The sequence below is a fragment of the Eschrichtius robustus genome, chromosome 8 (genome assembly GCF_028021215.1).
Source record: "Eschrichtius robustus isolate mEscRob2 chromosome 8, mEscRob2.pri, whole genome shotgun sequence".
NCBI classification, from domain to species: Eukaryota; Metazoa; Chordata; class Mammalia; order Artiodactyla; family Eschrichtiidae; genus Eschrichtius; species Eschrichtius robustus.
In genome coordinates this window covers 108,184,390-108,209,370 of record NC_090831.1, presented here as the reverse complement: position 1 = coordinate 108,209,370, position 24,981 = coordinate 108,184,390, and the positions used below count along the sequence as shown (strand labels likewise).

The following is a 24,981-nucleotide window of genomic DNA, read 5'->3' as shown; positions in this document are numbered from 1 at the left end:
AAAAAGAATGTGTGTGTGTGTATATATATATATATATATATATATATATATATATGTAAACTGAATCACTTTGCTGTACCGCAGAAATTAACACAACATTGTGAATCAACTATACTTCAATAAATTTTTTTCAAAAAGATACAGTGAAAGGGTCAGTGTGTGTGTATGTTGGGGAGTCACAGGTTAGAAAAACAAACTGGAGCAGATTGTAGCAGATTTTGTTTAAAATCTTTGGACTTTTCATTCTCTGACTCCAACATAGAACACCTCAGCATTCTAGATTGCCTTTTCATCACAAATTCCCTGTGTCTCCTCTAGAATATTTTCAAAACGGACAGTTTCCATGTCAAGGAATTTCCCCTTCTTCCCTGAACTAAGCTTTCCTAATGTCCTTCAAGGTATTGTACACTCCATCTTTTTATTCTTATTTTAGATGTAGTTTTTGTGTTTGTGTGATGTTTTTCCCCACCCTGGGTTGCAGACAAGCAGCACAAGCCTTATATCCCCCAATCTGTTGGCTCCTACTTATTTTAGTTTCAATATACACGTGAGCTGGACTCACAATTCCAGAAAAACTAAAGGTGAGAAAAGGGTGAAAAGCTTATTAGTCTATTTCCCTTGAAGGGAAGTTTCAGAGGTTAACTCAGTCTAGTGATAAACTCTAGATAGTCATATTTAGCGTTTGTGTCTAGACAATCAAACTAGACATAAACCCTGAGCAATCACCTATCAAAACTATTAACATTAATATAGATCTTTCCTCCAAACCCATAGGCTTTATAGGAACTTGGGCTAATAGGCCTTATCAAAGCTCTACTTAATTGTCAGGGCCCCCATAATTTGATCTCATCCTACCCCCCCACTTTTATGTCTTACCACTTCAAACAACAACAGCAAAAAAACAAAAACAAAATAACCTTCCAGTCAGGACTAATATCTGGAAAAGTATGATTGTATTGAGAGGGGAGGTATACATTAAAGGATGGCTACTCCTCCAAATTTCTCCCATAACTGACACGTGAATTAATTTTATTTCAGGTCTTTATATAGGTAAATCTCACCACTGTCGTGGAATTAGAATGTTACCTTTAAATCATTTGGTTAACTCTATTTTTACAGATGAGGAAATTGAGGCCCCAAGAAATGAATTGACTTACCTAATATGTTATCATGTATTTGTCATTATTGTTTCACATTTAACAATCACTTTCTCTTCCCTCCCCACATTTACCAACTAAACTTAAGTTCTTGAGGGCAAGGATCATCATGTCTTGTGCATTTTCTGCCTTCACAACAGCATCAATAAGTCTCCTCTTGTTTCCCACACAGGATCAAGAATGGGGCTGAGCACACAGAATGTGCTAAGAAAAGAATGTTTGGATTGAACTGAACCCCTGCAGAACGTGGACTATTTAGAGGCACTGAGTTTGGCCTCTGGGTGAATATTTGCCTTGGGTTGGCCCACTTAGCACTGAACAGTAATGGGCCAAAGGAGACAGGCCAAGTGTGTAGTCTTGTTTGCCCAACTAAGTTATGAATACCTTCTTATACAGACTCATTTTGTAGTCCATATCACTCTGAACAGTACTAGTCACAGAGTAGACACTCATTAAAAACATTTTAATTGACTTACTGTCCTTGGATCAAAAATCAGATCTTGATCTGTGCTTCATACAGCAACTAGAGTAGCTTTACCAAAAGAAAAGTGCCGGGCTGTCGAAGATGGACACTGCTGGGCTGAAGAAGCATTTTTCATGCAGTTCTATGCCTTAAATTGGCCTTGAACAAGAGTATCTGGGATCCTGTGCTGCCTCTTAGATACCAAAGAATCATTTTGAAAAGTGCTACAATAAAGCTTATAATATAGTGTTGATTATTAGATAACTTAAGGTAATAGGACACATCAAAAGGGCACCAACTCTACGATGTTAAGTGGAGATGAATTTATTTTGGTCTACCCACAATGTGTCACCCTCTCTCCTGGGGACTATTTTTAAGACCTCTGGCCCGAGTTAATGATGCAGCTGGTGGCCAGCAATAGATGGAAGTGAGCCATCCTTGGATGGGATTTGATCCTGGATTTGGGATTATTTGTACCATGCTATAGCCCGTTGACCTATCAACTACATAGCTTGGCTATTTCTACTTTTCTTATTTTGGTCTTTACTCTGCCACCCTCATTTTTAAAGGAGAGAGGTTTAGTTGAGGTAGTTCCAGGATCCTACTTAATTTGAGCTAGTTTAACCTCCAAAGAGAAAGCAGGCTATTTATTTTAAGTAACCCAATCTTACTGATGAGCATCTTTCGCTATGTTAGGACAGTAAATAGGTTTAGTAAGAATTGGTCAAGGAATCCAAAATACTTTGTTACTAAATATTGCAACTTTTGCCCTTTTTCCCCAAAGGGAACTGGTATCTGGTGGAGAGGGAGATGGGAAAGTAAATGAAAGTTTAGATTATGAGAATATTTGCCACTGATGATTGTTTTTATTACCTTAATTCTAGGTAGGGAAACTTAGATGTGGTTAGGTACATGAGGGAACCAGTAATCCAAGCATGGTCATTAAGAACTGGAAATTTAGTTGTGAAGTTCCACTAACTGTATCCCTTCTCATGGAATCATTGGCTAATTGTTGGCAAGGGCAGAGCTGTTTCCATGTGGAGAAGAGTATGCAGGTAGACATTCAAAACAGTAGGTGGTCTTTAAGGGTATTATGATTGTCCAGTTGCCCAAAAGAATTTGCTTAAGCAGTCTACTAGACCAGTTCCTTGAGTGGTCTAAAACCCCTATATTTTTTTTTAAACTGATGTATAGTTGATGTACAATATTATATAAGTTGCAGGTGTACAACATGGTGATTCACAATTTTTAAATGTTATATTCCATTTAAAGTTATTGTAGAATATTAGCTATATTCCCTGTGTTGTACAATATATCCTTGTAGCTTATTTATCTTATACATAGTAGTTCGTACCTCTTAATCCCCTACTCCTATCTTGCCCCTCCCCCCTTCCCACTCCCCACTGGTGACCACTATTTTTTGTTCACTGTATCTGTGAGTCTGTTTCTTTTTTGTTATATTCCCTAGTTTGTTTTATTTTTTAGATTCCACATATAAGTGATATCATATAATATTTGCCTTTCTCTGCCTGACTTACTTCACTTAGCATAATACTCTCCAAGACCATACATGTTGTCGCAAATGGCAAAATTTCATTCTTTTTATGGCTGAGTAGTATTCCATTGTACATACATACCACATCTTCTTTATCCATTCGTCTGTTGATGGACCCTTAGGTTGCTTCCATATCTTGGCAATTGTAAATAATGCTGCTATGAATATTAGGGTACATGTATCTTTTTGAATTAGTATCTTCAGGTTTTTTTTGGATATATACCCAGGAGTGGAATTGCTGGGTCTCATGGTAGTTCCATTTTTAGTTTTTTTTTAGGAACCTCCATACTGTTTTCCATAGTGGCTGCACCAATTTACATCCCCACAGTGTATGAGGGCTCCCTTTTTTCCACATCCTCTGCAATAATTGTTATTTGTGTTCTTTTTGATAATAGCCATTCTGACAGGTGTGAGGTGATAGCTTATTGTGGTTTTAATTTGCATTTCTTAAAACCCCTATTTTAGAAGAAATCAACTTATCAGTTGTCACCATGTCTTCAAGAGGTCCCACTTGATTAACTCTTCAAACTGAAGAGTCCAGGATACGGGCTGAATAATGAGTCCTGTTCTTTACTACCCATACATATGCAATTAGTGATCACCCAAATTGGGCTCTTCTAAGTCATGTCCCCAAACTTCCTTGAGGGAGGTTGAGAACATGTAGAAGACCAAGACTCTGAGTAAGAAAAAAATAATTCGATATTCTGCCTCTTTTTCAGGTTTCAGTATGGCAAATCAAAGACTTCAAGAACTAGCCCAGTTAAATTTGAGAAAGAAACAATTGTTGATAGTGATGAGGTAAGAAAGAGCATTAGCAATGTTCACTTATAATCTTTCTTTGGAATTGCGTAGACTGCTTTATAAGCTGGGTCTCACAAACTTCCTGTTGAAAAGCAAAAAGGGGTCAAGATTTATATAGAAAGCAACATTAATTTATCTAATTTTATGAAAGAGGAACAGAGACATAGAAAAGGGAAGAGACAGGAACATATCAGCAAAGAATCAGGGCTCAAAACCCAGGGACCAGAAATCTATTTTAGGGCATGAGTGAGTGTTAAACCCTGACTTAAACTTGATTTTGTGGTCACTTCTTGCAACAAAACTCCTTTGGATAGCTTGGTTGCTTCCCAAGGTTTATCATATTCAAGTGAATTTTCCAGGTCAACTTTTATTTCATCAGCCAGAGATAGTGCAATTCAACATAAAGCTAAAAACATACTCCAATTTGGACACTCTTACGGATTTAGTCAACTACTGGAGACTAATTTGGAAACAAGATGCAATACCTTAGAAAAATTTGGGAGTAAAAACATTTTTCCCAGAGACTTTCCCCAAAAACTTAATTAAAAAAAAAACAACTATAAAGGAAAAGTCTTCACATCTTCTCCCAAATAAATTTTTCCGAGACGTCTGTGATTCTAAATATATATGTCATATCTGTGAAGCAGGTTTTTCAAATGTATTTTTGTTTTGAACAAAGGGACTTCAGTTTTACAAAAGGTAACAGAAATTAAATCATTGCATCTTTGGATTTGTTCCCTATTTCATCCCACCATTCCTAAAAGAATGTATGGCATATCTCTGCTAGTCCTCCTCCAAGCCCTGGAAATTGCCAACTCCTGGCATTTTCCTCCCCTCATCACACAGTTCTGTCCCACTCTTACTATCTCCCTCTTCTCCATTCACCTTCTTGCTGTATTCACCTGTTCAGTGTGAGTTCCCTTTCTTCTGAATCCCAGCTTACTATATCACCTCCCTGGGGGCATGGCAACCTTTAGAAATGCTCATCCACATACAGGACTGTGCTCTTTATCTGATTCCTGATTAGGCCAAGCCTGAAGGAGGTAACTCAGAGCTTTTATCTCCTTGTGTTCTTGTCCCTTTGATTTATCCTTAGATAACCTAGGGCTAAGCTTAGAGGCCAGGCAACAGCCCGGGGGGTTGGGGGGTCAGCAGAAGGAGATGGAGGAGGCCCAGCAACTCTACCACCAGACACGGCACTCAAGCAATCCACCAATCACCAGCACCACCACCAGCAGAAAAATACAAAGTGGTAGACAGAAGGGTTACCAAAATTCAATTACTTTTTGCCACATTTCTGGAAGAATCATATATCACAGAAATATTCAAAAATGCAGACTGCACCATTGTTTCTCCCTTCCTGTGTGCCGCCCCCAGCCCCGAAAGCAGCTATCCTCCAGGCTTCCTTTCACTGACAACCCTGAAGTTATTGCCCTTCCGTAACTTGCTTTTCTCCTTAAAGGTTGTTTTGTTTTGTTTTTCACCTGATTCTGCATGTTTTGTTTTGTTTTTCACCTGATTTCCCTTCTATAGAGATGGAAAAGGCAGAAGAAAGAGGTGTGAGCTCTAGGGGTGATTTGTCCCGGTCTAAACTTTGATGCTGCCCTTGTCTATTTCACCCCTTCACTTCCTAACAGCTCCTAACATTTCACAAAGCTGGTCCACATTTCCATGTACAAGCTACCCTGTCAGGATGCCTTAGAACCTAGCTCTCCATGCTATGGCTCTCATTCCAGAAACCCAGGGTGCAGAGCATGGAGTTCTTCTCACTTAATTTAAGTTAGAGACCAGATTTTAGCCAGACTAAGATGAGGTAAGGAATGGAATATTGTTTAGAATAGGTACAACTTGAAACACTAATTTTGATTATTGTCTCTAGATTTTTGATGCAGTCGGGCAATCAAAATTTGTTCTAGAGAACCTTCACCATTACACAGTCCATCCAAATTTGGTAGGTGATAAAAGCATTCCCCCAAGATCTCCAAGAGCAAGTTTCAGCTGCGGTGCCGAGGCCCACTGCAGAGTATCCCAAGTGCCTCCAAGTGCCACCAGCTTCTGTGACTGTGCGTCCTCCTAGGACAGGGAAGCAGAGCTGTCTCAGGACACTGTTGGGAATGGTGGTGAGGGAGGAGGGCGGGACTGGGAAGAAGGTGGTCCCTGCAGCTGATATATTTTTTTTTTTAATTGAGAAAACATATTTCGAATCAGGAAGTATTCTGTTCTCTCCCTCTCCCATCCTCTGCCTTCCTCCTACTGATGGAAAGGCAAGTTTAGTGGGCATGCCCCTTCCCCCACTACATCTTAAGTGACATGCTGTCTTTTGTGACTGCTTTTCCTTTTTTTAACTTTGTGCTTATTCTGCATATTAATGTGGTTGTGCCTGTGGAGAAACGTTGGTGGGTGGGAAGATGCAGATAAGGGCTGTGTTGGCCCCCTCAGGACTCTCTGAACTAGGAGATTTGGTTCCTGGGAGTTTCTTCCCTCTGCCTCAGAGTGAGTTGTAGAGAAGGCCGTTTAGGTTGAACATAGAAACTTCTGCTTGCCCTATTTTGTTGGGCACAATGTTGGGCACAACTTTTTCACAAGAATTAAGTCATCTCGCTCTTTTCAATGTGGAAACTTTTCCATCTCATTTCCCCAGCCCCTTGGTCTGTTTGCAGGGAAAAGCTCTGAGAGAAGAAAGGGACAGAGAGCTTCAGACATTTTCTATTAAACCCAGCCCCTGTCCAGCTTCTGTCCCTACCCCTTAGAGGCAAAAGATTAGCCAACTGATTTGTTAATCTGCTCTTGACCTAATCCCTTTGTCTCTCTGGAAATCTTTCTGTCTGCTCAGGCCCAGTACTATGAGCCTTTGAAGCCCACTGCACTGCATAAATTCCTGGCTCGAAACAGGAAAATTCAAAGCTTCACATTGAAAGTAACAGAGTATGATCAGGATAAGACCTTACTGATTATGACCAACAACCCACTTCCCTGCCCAATCGACCATCAAGGAAAGGACATGACATCAAAATACTTTTCCAGTGAGTTACTGCTCAAGGTAATGGCACCTGGGGAAGTTTCCTGGTACCCTGAGTAAGGATCTTGAAGAATTAGGAGTTAGCTTGAAGAAGGGAGCTAACCTAACATGGAGGATGGTACTCAGGACCCAACCTCTTCCTTCTTATTCTTTGCCATATGCTTCACCAAATAGAATCCGAGAGCCTGGGAAATACTCAGAATCAGAGTTGTACAAACTTCGGTCATGAAACTTTATTACACAGAGAAAAGAGGGTCTTAATTCAAAATTGTTCCTCCTTGGTCAAAGATATTTAGTTTGTAATTAACAAAGGGTAAACTAGCCACTGGCTTTCTAGTTGAGTATGAAGTAGCAACAGATAAATCAGGAAATGACGAACAAGGAACAGAAACGAATATCAGATTGGGAAAGGGGTAAAGGGTTATGCTCTATACCCACTGCTCTTGGGTGTCAGAAGGGGAGAAGAGAAAATTTACTATCACAGCAGCCAGATGTTTGGGACTTTGTTATACACTAGAGAAGTTCAAATTCAATTCAATAAACAATTGCTGGACATACAGTAAGCTAAGAACTAAAATATAAAGATGATTACAGGACAGTTTCTATCTTGAAGGAACTTGGAGTCTAACAGGAGAGACAGATCAATAAATGAGATATAAAAAGTAATTATTATATACCAGGATATATGACTAATAAAAGAATATACAAGGTACACTAATATACAGTAGAGAACGTATCTTTGTTGGAGGAAAGGAAGTAATCAAGGAGGTTTTACAGAAGAGGTGACCCCTGTCCAAAAAAAAAAGGAGAATATTCCAATCAGTGGGAAGGGCAAAGGCATACAGACATGAGAAAGTGAGATGCATTTAGGGGGATGTAAGAGAGTAAATGGCAGGAGATAAAAGGTAAAATCAAATTTGCATTTTAGAAGACCTTTTTTGGAAGTTGAGAGAAAGGTGTATTAGTTGTGGAAGAGAAAAAAATCAGTAAGATTAGTTATATTGTTACTACAATTGTCAAAGTGAGAGATGCTGAAGAACTGAATAAATCAATAACAGAGGAAATGAAGAAAATCAATTGAGAGATATTTAAGCATATGATCTAAAAAAGATCTTGACAGCCTTAAGAGTGGGCCTAATATAACAAGAAGAAATTAAATAAGTGAAAGTGCAAATTAAAAAAATCTAATTATTACAGAAATTTGATGCTGGGAGTGGAATTATCCAAGACAGACTGTTATAATAAAATGTGGTCAATATGGAATTAGTATTTCCTTAGCTGCTAGATGGATGGCAGTGAGAGAGATTCCTTTCCAAATGGATGATAAAATGCTAATATCCAATGGTATATGCTGACAAAGGAGCTAATGAATTCATTGCCTATGGTTTCTTGGGTCTCAGAATTTGTGCCATTTGAACATAACCTCAGTGGTTGTTTCTCATGGTAGTGGATAATATACACTGAGAGGAACAAATGTCAAGCCAGGGTTGCCTTGCTCAAGGTAGAGAAGGAAATACAAGACTATCATGTAACCTTGGTGCAAGAAGAGCTTTCTTCCAACAGCTGGCACTTTGTGAGCCTTCCAGGTCACATGTGGGACCTGATCATATTCATGAGTAAATTGTGGTACCAGCCAAATTGTATTAATAGACAGTATTAAGGCTCTGATTGTCAAAGACTGGCAGCATGGTAATTTTATGGGGCTATCTGGAAAAAGTCCAAGAAGATGGAAATGCCCAATATCTAGAATGCCTCTTTAATATTCATGCTGCATCCCTTCCTCTTACTATACAAATGTTACAATCTTTTGTGAGCCTAAGATTATGAACAAAAGAAGCATTCTTTTGCTACACCCAGACATGTGTATAAGAAGAGTGTGGGGGCTTCCCTGGTGGCGCAGTGGTTGAGAATCTGCCTGCCAATGCAGGGGACACGGGTTCGAGCCCTGGTCTGGGAAGATCCCACATGCCACGGAGCAACTGGGCCCGTGAGCCACAATTACTGAGCCTGCGCGTCTGGAGCCTGTGCTCCGCAGCAAGAGGGGCCGCGATGGTGAGAGGCCCGCGCACCGCGATGAAGAGTGGTCCCCACTTGCCACAACTAGAGAAAGCCCTCGCACAGAAACGAAGACTCAACACAGTCATAAATAAATAAATAAATAAATAAAAGAACGTGAATTTCTTAAAAAAAAAAAAAAAAAAAAAAAAAGAGTGTGGGTACCAGCAATCAAATTGAAGAATGGACCAGACATGTCTATCACAGTGATTGTTATACTCACAGCCCCTTCTAAGTGACATGGCCCTACCACAGTTTGTGAAGAATAGGATGCCCCAAGAGGTCCTATTTTGAATAACTAGACTCAATTCTCTATGCCTACCTAGGACCAGAGAAGGCCACCTGATCCAGTGAAGCAAAATTCATAGGCTGGTTAGTGACCTGTGGTGTAGATCGGTACCCCCAAGTCAAACTAAACAAACAAAAACCAAAAACCAAACCAAAACCAAAACCAACTAACTGATGCCAAAATGTTGGCCTCTGTACCACCAGCACTGAATTAAATCTCGGAGACAGAGTTTTGGGTGAAGTGGAAAAGAATAGCTTTATTGCTTTGCCAGGCAAAGGGAGACACAGTGGGCTCCTGCCCTGAAAAACTATGTTCCAACCTGGGAGGATTTGATGAGGAGTTTTACAGTAATGGTTCAAAGGTTACTGATAAGATTAGGGTGTGTGCAGGGCCTGCGCTCCTTTAATCTCGTCTCAGGTGGTCTTGATGAGCTTCTCTGGTCCCTTTAATCTCGTCTCAGGTGGTTTCTTGCCTGCTCCTCCCTTGATTAGCGACTGTTCGAATCTTCCCTTTGGAACTCAAGGAAGGTCATGGAGGCTGGAGTCCATTCTCTACGAACAAGAAACGGGGGACAGAAAGGCTTCTGTGCCCAGGAGCCCCACAGGGTCCTGCTTGGTTTTGTAACTTATCAACAACCGAAATCCCTGAGCTAATCATATTCTTGCTTCCAGGCATCTGAATTGGGAAAGGAAAAGATTGAGGCTGTGGGAATAAAACCTGAAAGGGCATGCAGAGGAAGGCCATAAAAAAGTCAAACCATGAGGAAGAAGGTAGGGGCAGCTTGAAGTAGAAATGAATAAGCAGAAGCTGTGGGTAGAAAAAAAGATATGCAGGGTAAAGGTAAGGAATGAACACTAGAGACAGAAGGAAGCAGACAGGGAGAAAGTAGGAAGCGTGTTAATGACAAGATGCTAAATGATATGAGACAAGATAGACAAGCTCATGCAGTAGTGGTCCTAGATAGTGCTGCCTTGGATTCCAGATAAGTTTTTTATTTTTGTTTTTCTGCTCTAAGGTCTAGCTCTGCTAAGGTTTCTGCTCTTTTGTGGCCAGATTATTAGTTGTGTCTTAGGTCCTAGGCACACATGCTGCTACCGTAAAACCCCTATTAATTGAGGTAACTTAAATGAATTCCTGTTCCTCAAAACTGGAAGACTTTTAAAAAAAAAACTGGAATACTTTAAAGAGAATGAGTACAGAATTGAAAAGACTTGGTTCAGCAGTAAGCATTTTTAAAAAAGAGGTTTGAAAATTCTGAGCAAAAACGTTCAGTATGGGTCAATTAATTAGTTTGGTTATTCATTCATTAATTGTCATTCTTTTATTCATTCAAGAAATATTTATTGAGCACTTACTATGTACCAGGCAACGTTATGGGGTAGTAAGGATCTATCAGTGACTAAGTCAAAGTTTAATTCCAGTGAGGTAGAAGACCATAAGCAAGCCAACAATCACACGGATAATGTATAATGTGATAAGTGCCCAAAAAGCAGGATAAGGGAATGGAGAGTGATGGGTGGGAGCGGTGATTTTAGATAGTGTAGTTAGGGAAGGCTCTCAGAAGCAGCAATGACATTTGAATAGAGACTTTAATAGGATGTGTCCTGCAGTTGCTACACCTAGCATATTGTTTTCCTTTCAGATTGCCACACATGTAAATATAATTATAATTATAAATATAATGTGTAAACATAAGTTGTAACTTTCTCAAATGAGTTAAAATGAGAGAAATCAGGAGAACAGTGAACCCAAAGCCATGTCATATGAAAAAAAAAAGTTCAAAATGTTGGCAATGTTGAGCCTGGAAGAGAGAGGGCGCTCAGGAGGAACGTGATAGATTTCTTCAAATTCTTTAAGGATTCTGTGGAAGAGACACTAGATTTATTCCGTTTGGACTGTAGGGTAGAAGTTACAGGGGATAGCAATCAGCTGATCAAAGATTAAGTAGGCTGGGTTTTTAGATATAGGAAGATTGACCACTTGATAGTGTTACTATGGAGGGAATAAGAGTGTCAGATGAATGGTTAGACTTGATGGCCTTTCAGATCCTTTCTGAAAGTCTTCGATTCTATGACTTTAATAATGACGAAATTATTACCTCACAAAACATCCCATTCTGTGGCCTTTTCACTGCAGACAGAGAATGGGATGTGAATGAGACAGCCATCTCCAAGAAAGGTGGGTAGAATCCCGTGGATCTATTTCCCAACTTATTACCAAATGTTTGGTTTCCTAAGCAATTCACTAATTGAATCCTTCTCAAAACCTGGGAAATTTTTCTGCCATTTACTACAAAGGGCTAGTAGGCAAGCTTAATTGATTACTTAGGAAACTGACCTAACTTTGGACAAATCATCTGGCTGTGAAATGGACAGGTATTAGCCCACTCAGGGAAATGTTTTCTCTTCTTTGGGTTTCTGCATCCCTACTTCCCTCTTCGGCAGGTTTTGCTGCATGATTTTAGGGGAACTGGAGCTTAGTCAAGGAGCTTAGGTCAGTAAGTCCAGGGGACTTAGCTAACTCCCTCAGTTACTCTTCTTCCCTTTGCTGCAGGAAAGTCATCAGCACAAGCCCACTGAGAACTTCTTCCTACCTCTGATGTCTCAGAAAAAAAAGTTAAGATCGGGGCTGAAACCAGTCTTCCCTGTGACACTGTTGGAGGACCCTAAATCCAAGAGAGAACAATGGTTTAGGTGAAGTCCTGGCTCTTTCTTACCTTTTCCTTATTCGTGTCACTATCTCTTTTCAATATGATTTAACAAACACTTTTCGGTTGTACAGAATGCGGACAACTGTATAATAATAGGACAGCTTCCCTACATGATCCCCAACCACACTTCTACCTTAGCAACAGAGAAACAGTAATGCAAAACTAAGGTTTTTCACAAGAATGATTTTCAAGAGTGAAGAGAAGTATTCAAAGGTCTATGCTTTGAGGAAGCAACAAAAAATAATTTCCCTCAGTGCCTGTTAAGGGTTGTGACATAGGAACAATTTGCTATGTATGAGATTTGATTTGAAACTGGTTATAGGAGCAGCTTATATCTTGTTTGGAGAGGAGAGAGGAGATTCTGGAGTTCCTTTATAGGTTTACAATGCTAGGTTCCAGAAGCATCCCTTCCACTGCACAATACTCCCACTCTGTACCAATGAACACCTTCAAATCCTACTGTCCTTTCTTCTCCCCCAGAATCTGAGAATGCAGTGAGTGGTTCCATTAATCCCTCACCCTAGGATCTACTAAATGAACTTTCTTTGTTAAGGTTTTCCACGGACAAGGATTTCAAGAGTGAAGGGAAGTATTCAAAGGTCTATGCTTTGAGAAAACAGAAAAAAATGTACCCTCAGCTCAACTTTGCTCCAGTCTGTAAAAGAGATCTGAGGAGTGACGGTAAGGTCGTCTCTATCAAAACAATGGTTTATGGGATGGAGATGTGGGCAAGAGGGACAAACTATGGGGACGAGAGATAAGGGCAAATCTCTCTTGGAGGTTCTGGAGGCTAGTTTTCCTTTTAGCATGGAAGCCAAGAACTGATAGAGGCCCAAGTGGTGCTAGGCTTTCCACCCTGTTTAAATCCTCACATTTCAAGAAAGCTCTAGCATAGTGTTTTCCAAACTACATCACCTACCACTTTACTAGTTTTGGTCAATGTGTTATTTGCCCTGTTATTTACTTAATGTTTTTCTTTCAAATTATTTTTTTTGTCCTAATTAATACTATATCATTGACATCATGGGTTTGATATATTAATCACATGGGGTTTTTTTCTCTTATACATTTCTCTCAAACATTTAATCAAATTCATAATAATTACATTTTAAAAATTAATTTATTTTGGCTGTGTAGTGGCTTCGTTGCTGAGTGCGGGCTTTCACTAGTTGCGGCGAGCGGGGGCTACTCTTCGTTGCGGTGTGAGGGCTTCTCCTTGCGGTGGCTTCTCTTGTCGCGGAGCACGGGCTCTAGGCGCGCGAGCTTCAGTAGTTGTGGCATGAGGGCTCAGTAGTTGTGGCTTGCAGGCTCTAGAGCACAGGCTCAGTAGTTGTGGCACACGGGCTTAGTTGCTCCGCGGCATGTGGGATCTTCCTAGACCAGGGATCGAACCCATGTCCCCTGATTTGGCAGGCGGATTCTCAACCATTGCGCCACCAGGGAAGTCCCATAATAATTAAAATTTAAAATGTTTATCTATGTATCACCTAAAACTACCCAGTGGTATGCATATCACACTTCGAGGAAAACTGTTCTAGAAGGGCCAAAGGATAAGCTATGAGTCTCAGAGGTCCATGAGTCTCTTTGGGGTTGAGGCAGGACATGGCGTGGAAGAGGTTTGGGATAAGGTTGTAAGGAAGGGGTACAACAAAAATGCTCCTCACAAATTGTCATTCATTTAGCAACATTTATGGGGCACTTACTAGTGTTGTATATTTATCAAGCACCAATAATAATAACACTTTCCATATGTAAGACAGATGGATGGGCCAGGTCATGAAGGGCTTTGTATATTTGTATAAATAAGGGCTTAGGTTTTATCCAGCAGGCAGTTGGGACCCACTGAAAAATTTCAGAGCACTGAACACACATTTGTGTATTAGAAGTATAATCGATGGGTCCCCAGACTTCACCAGCCTATGGCTCCAAGATAAGGTTCATTTCTCCTACGGGACTGCTCTCCTCAAGCAGTTTCTGGAACTCCCTAAGGTATGCTTCCCTGTTCTACAAGGCTATCCTAGTGATCGCCAGCCATCCTCAGCTCAAACAGTCACAGTTCCAGAGGTATGAGGTCATATCATACCATCCCTTACCTGGCTTCTTCAAGTGTTTCTGCTCCTTCTGTACCTATCTGCCACCCCACCTGACATCCCTCCTGCCTCTCTGAACTCCCCATATACAGCTAAAACCAAGCTGTGATATTAAATAACACTTCATAGATGTGAAGAAAAATTAAAGGATGGCAGAGAATCATTTATCTTGCTTTAAAAGGGGACACTCTTAGGCTCAGCCTCAACCCCCCCTCAGTCCCTTCATACTTCCCAACAGGCCCCCAGCACATTATCCATTCTTGGGAGTCTCTTGGCTTACCAGCACTGTCTCTGCCTAGGCTCCCAATACCCTTGGCCCAAGGAAGGGGAAAAGGTAGCTCCTTCCCCTAAGCCTGTTTATTTTCAGCCCCCAGAATAAATAAGTAGGAACATCTATTTCCTTCAAGGGAAACTCCACATGGAAAGCAAGCTTTGAGCTTTATAAGCCAGATAAGGCAAACATAATAGTACACTTAGTATACATAATAGTACATTTAGTCAGAGTTAAATCTTAAATGATACCATATGCAGGATATCAGCAGTTCAGCTTAAATCTATATTGGAAGGAGGAATTTCTCCAGTCTAGAATCTAACCTGGTTTAGAATTTCTCTGATTTTTCAAGGGCATGATTCTGCTAAGGTATCCCAGTTTACATTTCTAAACAGAACACTTAACATCTCAGTCTGCATCATTTATTAGAATTATGGTGACTTTACAGTTTCCCTCAAGAAAAATGAGTGGATATTTACTTATGTATCTAAAGGGCCCATTATTGTGCTTTTCCTAAACAAAGACAATCTACTGTGAAGTTGAAACAGTGTCTCTACTTCAAGTAAAAGAGAACCTAGCAACTCCTCCTTCCATCAATAATTTTCCATGTTTACCAGGCATCCAAATAAAGAAAGATTACATAGAGAATTGCTTGGATGGGGGCCATGAAGGCTGGTTAGGCGGCTGTCCAAGAAACAATCAGATAGGACCTGAATTAAGGTGACAGCAGTAGGAATAAGAAAACAAATTTAAGGGATATTTACAAGGCATAATGCTTCAAAATGGGGGCGGGGGAGGGATGGGAGCAAGAAGAGCCCACAACGGAGGCGTCCAAGAAGGGCAGAAGTTGAAAGAGAACCTGGAAAAAGTGATGACAGTAAAGCCAAAGGTAGAAACAGTTTCTTAGTTACACTCTCAGACAGGAGAACTGAAAAGGCTAAGAGGAATATGAATATACAAGTGAAAGTACCTTCACTTAGTTAAGCGTTATGTAAGAGTCAAAATGGCCACAGATGGAATCGTTTGAAATGGGTGGGATTAAATAGGGAAGACCCTAAACTGGTGGGTGTTGATGAAGGGAAGAATTATAAAGAAGGTTGGAATGGTAGTCCGTGGTCCAAAACTTATCCTCTTGCTCAGAGTAAAGACCAGCTTTCTTGGCTCTCCGAGCGGGTCTCTTTTTACGTCTCACATTAAGTGTCCTAGACCCTCTGGAAATCCACATTCACGAAGGTGCCCTGTGCTTTGTTGCAGTCTCCAAGAAGTCAGGGAACGACCTGCCAACTTCCCAGATGATTTGGGAACCATTAACCCTTTCATCACTCCTGGAAGAGAAGCCCACCAGAACCGCGCCAGGAGAGAGCGCGTTCCGCAACGGAAGGGCCCAGCAGTGGATTATAAAAAACGATGAAAGCAAACCCTACATGCCCCTCGCCTCATCTCCAGAGACTGAGGGGCCTGGAGAAGTCGCCATTTAGGGCGCGCCAACCAAATAAAATCTCATTCTGCCCTCTCCGGGCGTGGGCTGCCGGGTCGCTTGCAGGGTGGGCCTGGTGAGCCCCCTGCTGCGACCTGTCACCGTAGGGGCGGGGACGCGGCCCCGGGGAGCCCACCCTTGGCCCCGCCTCCGCCCGGCTTGGGGAGGAGGAGAGGGAGTGGCCACGTCCCCTGGGGTTGAGAGCGGCCGGCGACTGCTGGGGAGGGCGGGCCTTCTCTCCGAGTGACGGGACCGCGGCCCAACCGGCGCCAGAGCACGGGGTCGGCCTTCCTGCAGCTTCTTCCGCTTGCTGGCTGCGGCGCCTGGGACGGTGGCGGTGGGTCTGGGCGCTGGGAAGTCGTCCAAGATGATTAAAAAATTCGACAAGAAGGACGAGGAGTCTGGTACGCGCGGGGCGTCTGACGCCCACCCTCAGCCGCGGGGTCCCCTTCCCCTGCCTGCCGCCACCTGCTCTCGGGAACTGCGGACCTGGGGGCGTGGGCGCCGGTGTTCCGGAGGGCCGGAGTTGGAGCCCAGCCCCTCCTCCGACCCACTCCGCTCCAGCCGGGGGCCTGCCCCTAGCCCCTCCCCCGGGCGCCGGAGCCTCCCCTCAGGTCGCGCGCGAGCGCCCGGGAGCTCGCACGCAGCCTCGGGCTGCTCGGCGGCCCCGCCCCCAGCCCCCTCCGGCGCAGCTCCGCGGAGCCACGTGCTCCAGTTCGCCGGGGGTGGGCTGCCCACCAGAGTCCGGCCCATGGCAGGTGGCGGAGGTAGTGAGTGTGCGCTTGCGAGAGGCGGGGTGGGGTGGTGTGCTGGTAGTGCAAGGCCCATGGTGGGTCTGGGATTGACGGGACTGAGTGTGTTTGTGAACTTTGTGGTGTCTGTACCTTGCAATCTCCCTGGGGACCTCTGCTTTGTCCGCTTCCGTGCGGGCAAGCCTGCTCCGTGGTACCTAGCTCGTTTAATACTCAAGCATCCAAAAGTGAGTTGCATCTTGATATCCGTCTTTGGTCCAGAGTAAATGAGGAAGATGCCAAGTCACCTCAAAAAACAAAAACAAACAAAAAACCCCCCCCCCAAAACCCTCAGTGATTGATAGCTGCTCTCAAAAAGTGTGGTGGAGGGTTGGGTTAGTAAACCTCTATGGCCCCTTCCAGCTTGACATGTATCTAATTCTCTGGTAAAACTCCTCACAGTAAATGTTAGAAACACATAAAATAGTGCTTTCCTTTAGGGAAATCCAAAGGACCCTACCACAGTCTCATTAATTTTAGTTGTATGGACATGACAGATATTTCTAACATTCATATAAAAAGAAGGCAGGGAAAGAATACACTCATTTCAGGCAGGGTTTCTGCAAAAGAGAAGTACAGGATCTTACAGGATAGCAGACAGAGCTAGTGTCAGAATCAGAAGGATTTTAATCAGTTTGTATGCATATTAGTAATGATTATCACTGTGAAATCCAAGTGGTCACCTCACTTGGGTGAGATTTCCCAAGCATTCAATACCCTTCTGTAGAAAGTAAGTTTGTGTAGGACAGCTATTAAAGACATTTTTTTTCCCCCATAACATAGGTAGTGGCTCCAATCCTTTTCGGCATCTGGAGAAGAGTGCTGTCTTACAGGAGGTATGGCTTGGAAGTATAGTGTGTTTTTTTCTTTTCTATTCCATTTTAGAATGGGGGACAGAGAGCCCCGGAATGCTCTGATCCAAAATAAGAATTAAGGAATGTAGCTGAGTTCAGAGAATATATACTTGAGAGAAAAAGAAGAGGGATTACTTGTCATAGGAGAGTCTAGAGCTTATAGAAATGCAAGAATATGTAGACTCTGTCACATGCTGAGAATTTTAAATAAAACACCAAAGGAGGTGTTTAGTGCAAGGTTATTGAAGGAAGTTATAGATATTAAGCTTATTGTATTCAAATGATGTAGATAAATATTGTGATTCTTACTTAATAGATAAAGCCCACAAGTTGAAGTAGCAGACCTAAGGGAGTGAGTGTAGAATGGAAAACCTAGGCCACATCTAATAATTTATTATATACCATAATAAGTTGAAAACTGTAAGCAACATTATTTGGATACTGTGATTAAAATGTATAATAGTCTTTATTAAGTTGATTTTCTGTAATCTGTGATAGCAAAGATAGAAAATATATATAGCAGTGTTTTTTGTTTCCACAGGCTCGTATATTCAATGAAACGCCCATCAATCCAAGAAGATGTTTGCATATTCTTACAAAGATTCTTTACTTATTGAACCAGGTAAATTATTTTGATTTCCTCAGATTTGTGTCCTGGAATAGAAATATATAACATGCAGTGAAGTACTTTCTGGCAAGTGTAATTATTTATTTTTTAAAAATTCACTTAATTCTAAAATTTACAGTGTTCGATTAACATAATAATATGTAAAATTTCTTGAGGATGAGGAGTATGACAGACACTTCTTTTTTATTCATGAGGTACCAAATCAGCTAAGCGCATAGTAGGATCTCAACGTTGATTTGAATTTAACAAGTATTAGTTAATATTAAAACATGTTGTTTAGATATGTTCAGAAAATAAAAATATATTGCAAAATCTTAGACAAATTCCAGATAGATATTTTATCCTTTTGGAGGGAGTATATTATATTAATATTTTAAAGCTTTGATTTTAACATTCAAATTTTATACAGGCATACCTTATTTTATTATACTTTATTGGATTTTTTTTACAAATTGAAGGTTTGTGGCAACCCTGCATTGTTAGATGATGGTTAGCATTTTTTTAGCGGTAAAGTATTTTTAAGGTAGGTACATTGTTTTTTTTCGACGTAATGCTATTGCACAGAATAGACTACAGTATAGTGTAAACATAACTTTTATATGCACTGGGAAACCAAAAAATTCCTGTGACGTGCTTTATTGCAGTATTCACTTTATTGCTGTGGTCTGGAACTGAACCCACAGTATCTGCAAGGTATGCCTGTATTTATTTTCCCTACTCCACCACTAGCAGTATGATTCTGCGCTTAACTGTTTTGTGCCTTAATGTCTTTTTCTGTAAATGGGGATTATGATAATACCTGTTTTATAAAGTTATAATGATTAAATGATAGAATAAATGTGAAGCACTGAGAATAGTCCTGGATACATAGTAAACATTCAGGAATAGTTTTCATTTGGTCATTTAGCATATATATTTATCACATACCTGCTGCATTCTATGCACTGTTTTAGGCACTGGGGACGTAGCAGACAAAACCAACAAAAATATTTGCACTCATGAAACATAGATCCCACTTGCGCTTTTTTTTTTCTTTTTAAATTAATTAATTAATTCCTGTCTGCATTGGGTCTTCGTTGCAGTGCACAGGCTTTCTCTAGTTGCAGCGAGCGAGGGCTACTCTTCGTTGTGGTGTGCGGGCTTCTCATTGTCGTGGCTTCTCTTGTTGAGGAACACAGGCTCCAGGCGCGCAGGCTTCAGTAGTTGCGGTGTGCCAGCTCAGTAGTTGTGGTGCACGGGCTCTAGAGTGCAGGCTCAGTAGTTGTGGTGCTTAGTTGCTCCGCGGCATGTGGGATCTTCCCGGACCAGGGATCGAACCCGTGTCCCCTCTATTGGCAGGTGGATTCTTAACCACTGCACCACCAGGGAAGTCCCCCACTTGCTGTTATCGTTACTTATTTAATTTTTTTTTCTTGTGTGTGGTTTTATTTATTTATTTGTTTGTTTGTTTCTTGTGTGTTTTTTTGGTTTTTTTGCTTCAGACTGAAAAATCTCATGATTTTTAGTCTAGGGCTTTAGAAAATGTGAGTCTGTTTCTTAGATTCACACACACACACACACACACCCACACACACACACCCACACCCTACCTCAGGTGGTTTACATATGGTGCTAAGAAGACTGTGGTTTCCAATTTGAATTCCATGAGAATATTTTTACTATGTTTCATGACTGAAGACCTCATCCAGAGACATGAAGCTTTGTAGCTTGCAAATGGAGGCAGAGCAACAAGAACATGCTTTTAAATAAAATATATCTATTCACAAACATATATCCTTGTGTGGTATTATATTAGAAACATTTAATGCAAAGTCAGTTTGATTTAACTTTTCATAGCATGCATTGTGTCCAAGTTGGGGAACTCCAGTCTGTAAACAGAATTTTGAGTAGTTAAAGTTGGTTCAGAGTAGCATATATTTTTATATTGACCGATACTGCTTTTATGGGCAACTCATGTTTAAACGTATAATTATCTTGATAAGGATGTTACCCACACAGCCTGATAAACACGGTCAACTAGGTGAACAGATTTGGGAACTTTAGCTTTATCTTTTGCCTAGTTCTTGGTAGTGCTTTATGGAAAAATACTTCTAAGTTTCTACTAGAGTTGACATATCCGTATATTCTCTGAGTTTCAAGTCAAAAAGTAGGGACTTAGGATTTACTGTACTAGTATGACTGACAAGTAGATGGGCATCTGTATATTCTCTAAATATGAAAGAAAGTAAGGGAAATCTGTTGCTGATGAGCAAGCTGGGTACTCTGACTTAAGTAATTGTAAACTCTTATACTTTGTCTTTCATCCTAAACTTTCAGGGTTTTTCATCAAAATTTGTTTATTCTTATACCTTTGACAAATAGATTGACTAGTTATCTAGCTATATTTTTTATGAGAGCTGAAGCCCTGAAAAGTGATTGAGCCTAACATATTATATAGGATTGCTTTTAATGAAGAAGTTAAATATTGAAATGGTAATGTTTCAGGTGGTCTGTGGTCTGCAGTGTTTTGACTATTAATAAAATATTGGGTTGGCCAAAAAGTTTGTTTGGGTTTTTCTGTTACATCTTACAGAAAAACCCAAACGAACTTTTTGGCCAACCCAACAGGTTATCTAACACCTCGCTACTCAAAAACACGTGGTTCCCAGATCAGCAGCATTCACATCACTGGGAGCCAATTAGAAATGGAGAATTTTAGGGTTCACACCAGAGCCACTGAATCAAAATCTGCATTTTGGGAAGATCCTCCGATGATTTATTAAGCATGTTGAAGTTCTGATCCAAAGCATGTTTTTAGGGGCTTGAGCCAGTGTCTTGAGATATATTAGCAGCCCTATAAGCCTTACTTTTATATAACTAATCTGATTCCTGCCCTTTTGGTTGGTCCCTTTTTGCCATGTTTTCTGGGATTCCTAATAGATAGTTCTTTACAGTTTAATATTTATTATGCTCCTATGATATGTCAGGCATTGGATTATAGAAATGTAGAAGGTATGATCTCTGCTCTTAGGCAATGTAACAATAACATCCTGTTCTGATTAGGAAGTCAACTTACTATCATTTTCTATCTCCTTGTAAATCACAATTCTTCAGGGAATTTAAAATAGTTCCTGCTAAAAAGTTAGATACCACTGTTCTAGAACTTTCATAAAAGCATGGTGTATGATAATGAATTGTTTTAAATAAGGAATGGATAAATGGCTATGTAGGTTTATAAATTAAAAGCCAGAAAAATAGCAAAGAGGCACAATGTTTATACAGAGAGTTTTTCCTGAGTTCTAAAAGATCTTTGCAGAAATAAATGGAAAATCCTTAATTTTTTTTGAGTTTAAGAAATTGTTTTAATTTAAACTTAATTTAAATTACTTAGGGTGAACACTTTGGAACTACGGAAGCCACAGAAGCCTTCTTTGCAATGACTCGATTGTTTCAATCTAATGATGTAAGTCTTTTTATTTTTATTTTAAATTCTTTTAGGCTATAAAAAGCTCCTTTTATCAGTTTTCCTTGGGGGAACTTAGAGTGCTCCAAATTAGGGAAAGTTGCTTGAAATGTTTAAAATTACTTAAAAATTTTCTCTTCATAAAATTTATAAATGTTCATTAAAGGACATGAAAATGAAAGAATGAAAGTATATAGTTTAAAGCTGTTCACTCACAGATCTACCATGCTGTCATAAAAACTGCTAATATCCAGCTTCTGGCGTGACACTGCGAAGGTGGACTGGTATAGAAGTCAGAGGACATACCTATCACATCTCTAAGTTCTTAGTCAAGTTTCTGGTGGGCCTGGGGTTGCTGTTGGCAGATGAGAAGAAGAGCTGGATGCAGAGTGGGGAAGAGGACATGGAGTAGGGAAAAAGAAGAGTGAGGACAAACTAAAGCTGCCAGCACCCCTGCATCTGTCTGTCATTACCTTCGACCACCCTGACTTTCAAGCATAATGTCTGCTTCACTTCTGTCTTCCAAATGTGGCACATACTTCCTTTTTGCCCAGCTCTGACTCAGAACCATCAGAGAAGGGGATTGTGGGATCTGTATTTCCCAGCTTTCTGTTAACATAAATTGGCCAAATTGTACAGTTCTTTTGGTATGTATTGCATATCATCACAGGCCACATTTTGTGCCTGACCCTGAGGACTTTATAGGATTTGAGTCTGGTTATGTGTCTAGATAGTGAGCAGTTTGGGGATTAGGTCCTCAGGAACATCAGTGTCCCATGTAAGGCAACTATCTCAGGGAAAGTCAGTGCACATTCTTCAGGCAAATGGAGCCTAATTTCCTCAGACAGGGTATGAAGGACTGCTTCTACTTGCCCAGGAGGCTTGGAGGAATTTAGAGGTTCAAGGTACTTCGCTTCATCAGAATCTGCCCATATGTCCCCATTCCAATTTTCAGGGCCCCACTCCTTGCCAATCATGGTCCTAACTTTAACATAAAATGGCTCACAAGGGGGTAAATTGAAGTTGCATTGTAATTCAGTCACCTGCAGGATATACTTTTCAGAAATCTCAGCCCTGTGTCCACATGGCATGAGGCTTTCTGTTAAGGCATTATGGACATTTTCTAGTCCCTGACGTAGACCTTAAGCTGCGAATTCAAAACTCCGAGCTTAGCATTTTCTTTTACCTAGTTTGCCAGTGTACTTAGAAGGAAGTAGCCCATTATACAACTCATTTTTACAAAAATGTTCTATGGCAGCAACTAGTTGATTACCCAAACCTTTGTCTTCTATAGTCCTTGATTATACTTGTCTGCAGGTGATGATTTAAGTATTTTGCCACGGCATGCCATGGATGACTAGTGTCCCCTTTACCACTGGAGACAGGGTCATTAATTCCTTTTATCAAATCAGAAAAGCAATTTCAGATTCCTATCCTTAACGCCCTGTTTCCCTTTAATCACTTCCTGTACCAAAACTTGGGGTTCAATCAGGGAAGCAGAATTACTGTGTTTATTTATTTTTTATTTTTTTAAAATTTATTTATTTATTTTTGGCTGTGTTGGGTCTTCGTTTCTGTGCGAGGGCTTTCTCTAGTTGCGGCGAGCGGGGGGCCACTCTTCATCGCGGTGCGCGGGCCTCTCACTGTCGCGGCCTCTCTTGTTGTGGAGCACAGGCTCCAGACGTGCAGGCTCAGTAGTTGTGGCTCACGGGCCCAGTTGCCCCGCGGCATGTGGGATCTTCCCAGACCAGGGCTCGAACCCGTGTCCCCTGCATTGGCAGGCAGATTCTCAACCACCGTGCCACCAGGGAAGCCCCACTGTGTTTATTATTGAATTATTTATTAGAGGAATTAAACTAGAAAATGAGGCATTTCAAGCTGCTGGAGAGTGGGGTCACGGAGAGGGACTATCATAAAAGTTATGGAAGGCTGCTCCAGGTGTCTTGGGGTAGGCCAGAGGCTGTCGTTGCTCACAGGGCTGGCAGTTGGGAAGAAGAGCTGGACATGGAGCAGGGAAGAGGATGCAGAGCAGGGAAGAAATAGCGTGAGGACAAACTCGAAGCCTCTAGCACAGAGGTTGTCTTAAGAGAGGAAGACATGAAATAGTTTTCTAGGAAATGGATTGGGGAAATGTAGGATTGTTGGACAGGACGCATGGCCCCTTCAAGTTAGTGGTCATGAATTTAAAGTATTCCCAGGTAGCATGGTGAATGTTTTTCTCTAGCTACAGGCTTCAGGTTAAGGCATGGAACAGTTAAAGATGGGATTTAATCAAGATTGGGGTTTTGCCATGTTGGTAAGCAGAGGGAGGAACAAGGAAATTGAGTGATTGAAATATTGACTGTGGAGACTATGTTTGGTTTGGAGGCGAGTGAGAACAGGGGCTGATTGGGACAGTAAAGAGTTGATGGAATCAATGGCTTGTAGGTCATGGTGGAGCAAAAGAGTTGAGTCAGGAGTGGTGGTTGGAGAGCGAATGCTTGGAAATGAAATACAAAAGGGGTACTGTTATTGATATAGGCTGTGACAATGGAAGCGGGTAATTGCAATAGGAAGGACAGGATCATTGGAGAAGAGGAGGTCAATTCCATGGAGTATTCAGAGTTTTAGAAATTCTGTCTGTATGGATATTAAAATCACCAACAATTATTACTGGGGTTTTATTGGAAATAGTGATAGTAAACAGAGTACTAATTTTTTTTTTTAAATAAGGGAAGTAACCTAGGGTCTATATATGCAACCAGCAGTGGTGGCAAGTGCTGCAGTCTAATGGCATAAGCTTTTTTTTTTTTTTTTTTTTTTTTTAATGGCATAAGCTTTAAAGCCAGAGTTTTTAGGGATGAAAGAGGTACAGTGAAAGAAGTCAGTGCAGTGATTTTGCAGAGGCAATGAGGATCAGCTTGAACAGCTTCCCTACCTGTTGGTCTGTTGGCACGAGGGAGAAATGGCCACCATTTGAGAGGGCTGCAGGCGAATCCTCAGGGGAGAGCCAGGTCTCAGTTAGAGAAAAGATGGGAATGTTTAGAGAAGAGTTTAAGGATATAAGGGGTTTTGCTGTTGAAAATGCTAGAGAACCTGATTGAAGGGGTTTGGAATTTGTGGAGGGATGGAAGATGGAGTCAGATTAGGTGCTCATCCAGTGTCCAGGAGATGAGTAATGACCAGGATATTTTATTTTTTTTTGTAGTGACTGAGGTTTAGTAACCATGTACAGCATGATGTGATTTGTTTTGATGGTCCCTTAGGCAGAATATGGAATTGAGGATATGATTTTTTGCGGGGAAGATGAGGGGGTTTTGCCAGCAGCATGTGGAGCTCCTTCCTTTCCCAGCCTTCCTTTACCAGAGGGTAATTATTATTTTGAGATTGGTATCCTCCT

General features: G+C 41.1%; 2 protein-coding genes across 4 annotated transcripts in view; both read left to right on the top strand.

Moving 5' to 3' along the window:
* The first annotated feature begins 1,481 nt into the window (after nucleotides 1-1,481).
* TSGA13 (testis specific 13) lies at nucleotides 1,482-15,888 on the top strand. Its single transcript, XM_068549823.1, has 7 exons — nucleotides 1,482-1,504; nucleotides 3,895-3,973; nucleotides 5,856-5,927; nucleotides 6,810-7,016; nucleotides 11,893-12,032; nucleotides 12,603-12,730; nucleotides 15,665-15,888. Exons 1-7 carry the CDS (start codon nucleotides 1,482-1,484, stop codon nucleotides 15,886-15,888), a joined length of 873 nt encoding a protein of 290 aa, XP_068405924.1.
* A 281-nt stretch (nucleotides 15,889-16,169) lies between these two features.
* The window catches only part of COPG2 (COPI coat complex subunit gamma 2), a 132,274-nt gene continuing 123,462 nt past the window's right edge, over nucleotides 16,170-24,981 (top strand). The window contains exons 1-4 of one of the 3 annotated variants that reach the window (XM_068549460.1): nucleotides 16,170-16,291; nucleotides 17,462-17,514; nucleotides 18,074-18,154; nucleotides 21,531-21,602. In XM_068549460.1, coding sequence (XP_068405561.1) covers nucleotides 16,255-16,291; nucleotides 17,462-17,514; nucleotides 18,074-18,154; nucleotides 21,531-21,602 — 243 coding nt within the window. In that variant the 5' untranslated portion in view covers nucleotides 16,170-16,254. Of the gene's footprint in view, nucleotides 16,292-16,573; nucleotides 16,655-17,461; nucleotides 17,515-18,073; nucleotides 18,155-21,530; nucleotides 21,603-24,981 lie in introns of those variants that run through there. The other 2 variants (XM_068549461.1, XM_068549462.1) reach the window with 2 other exon arrangements.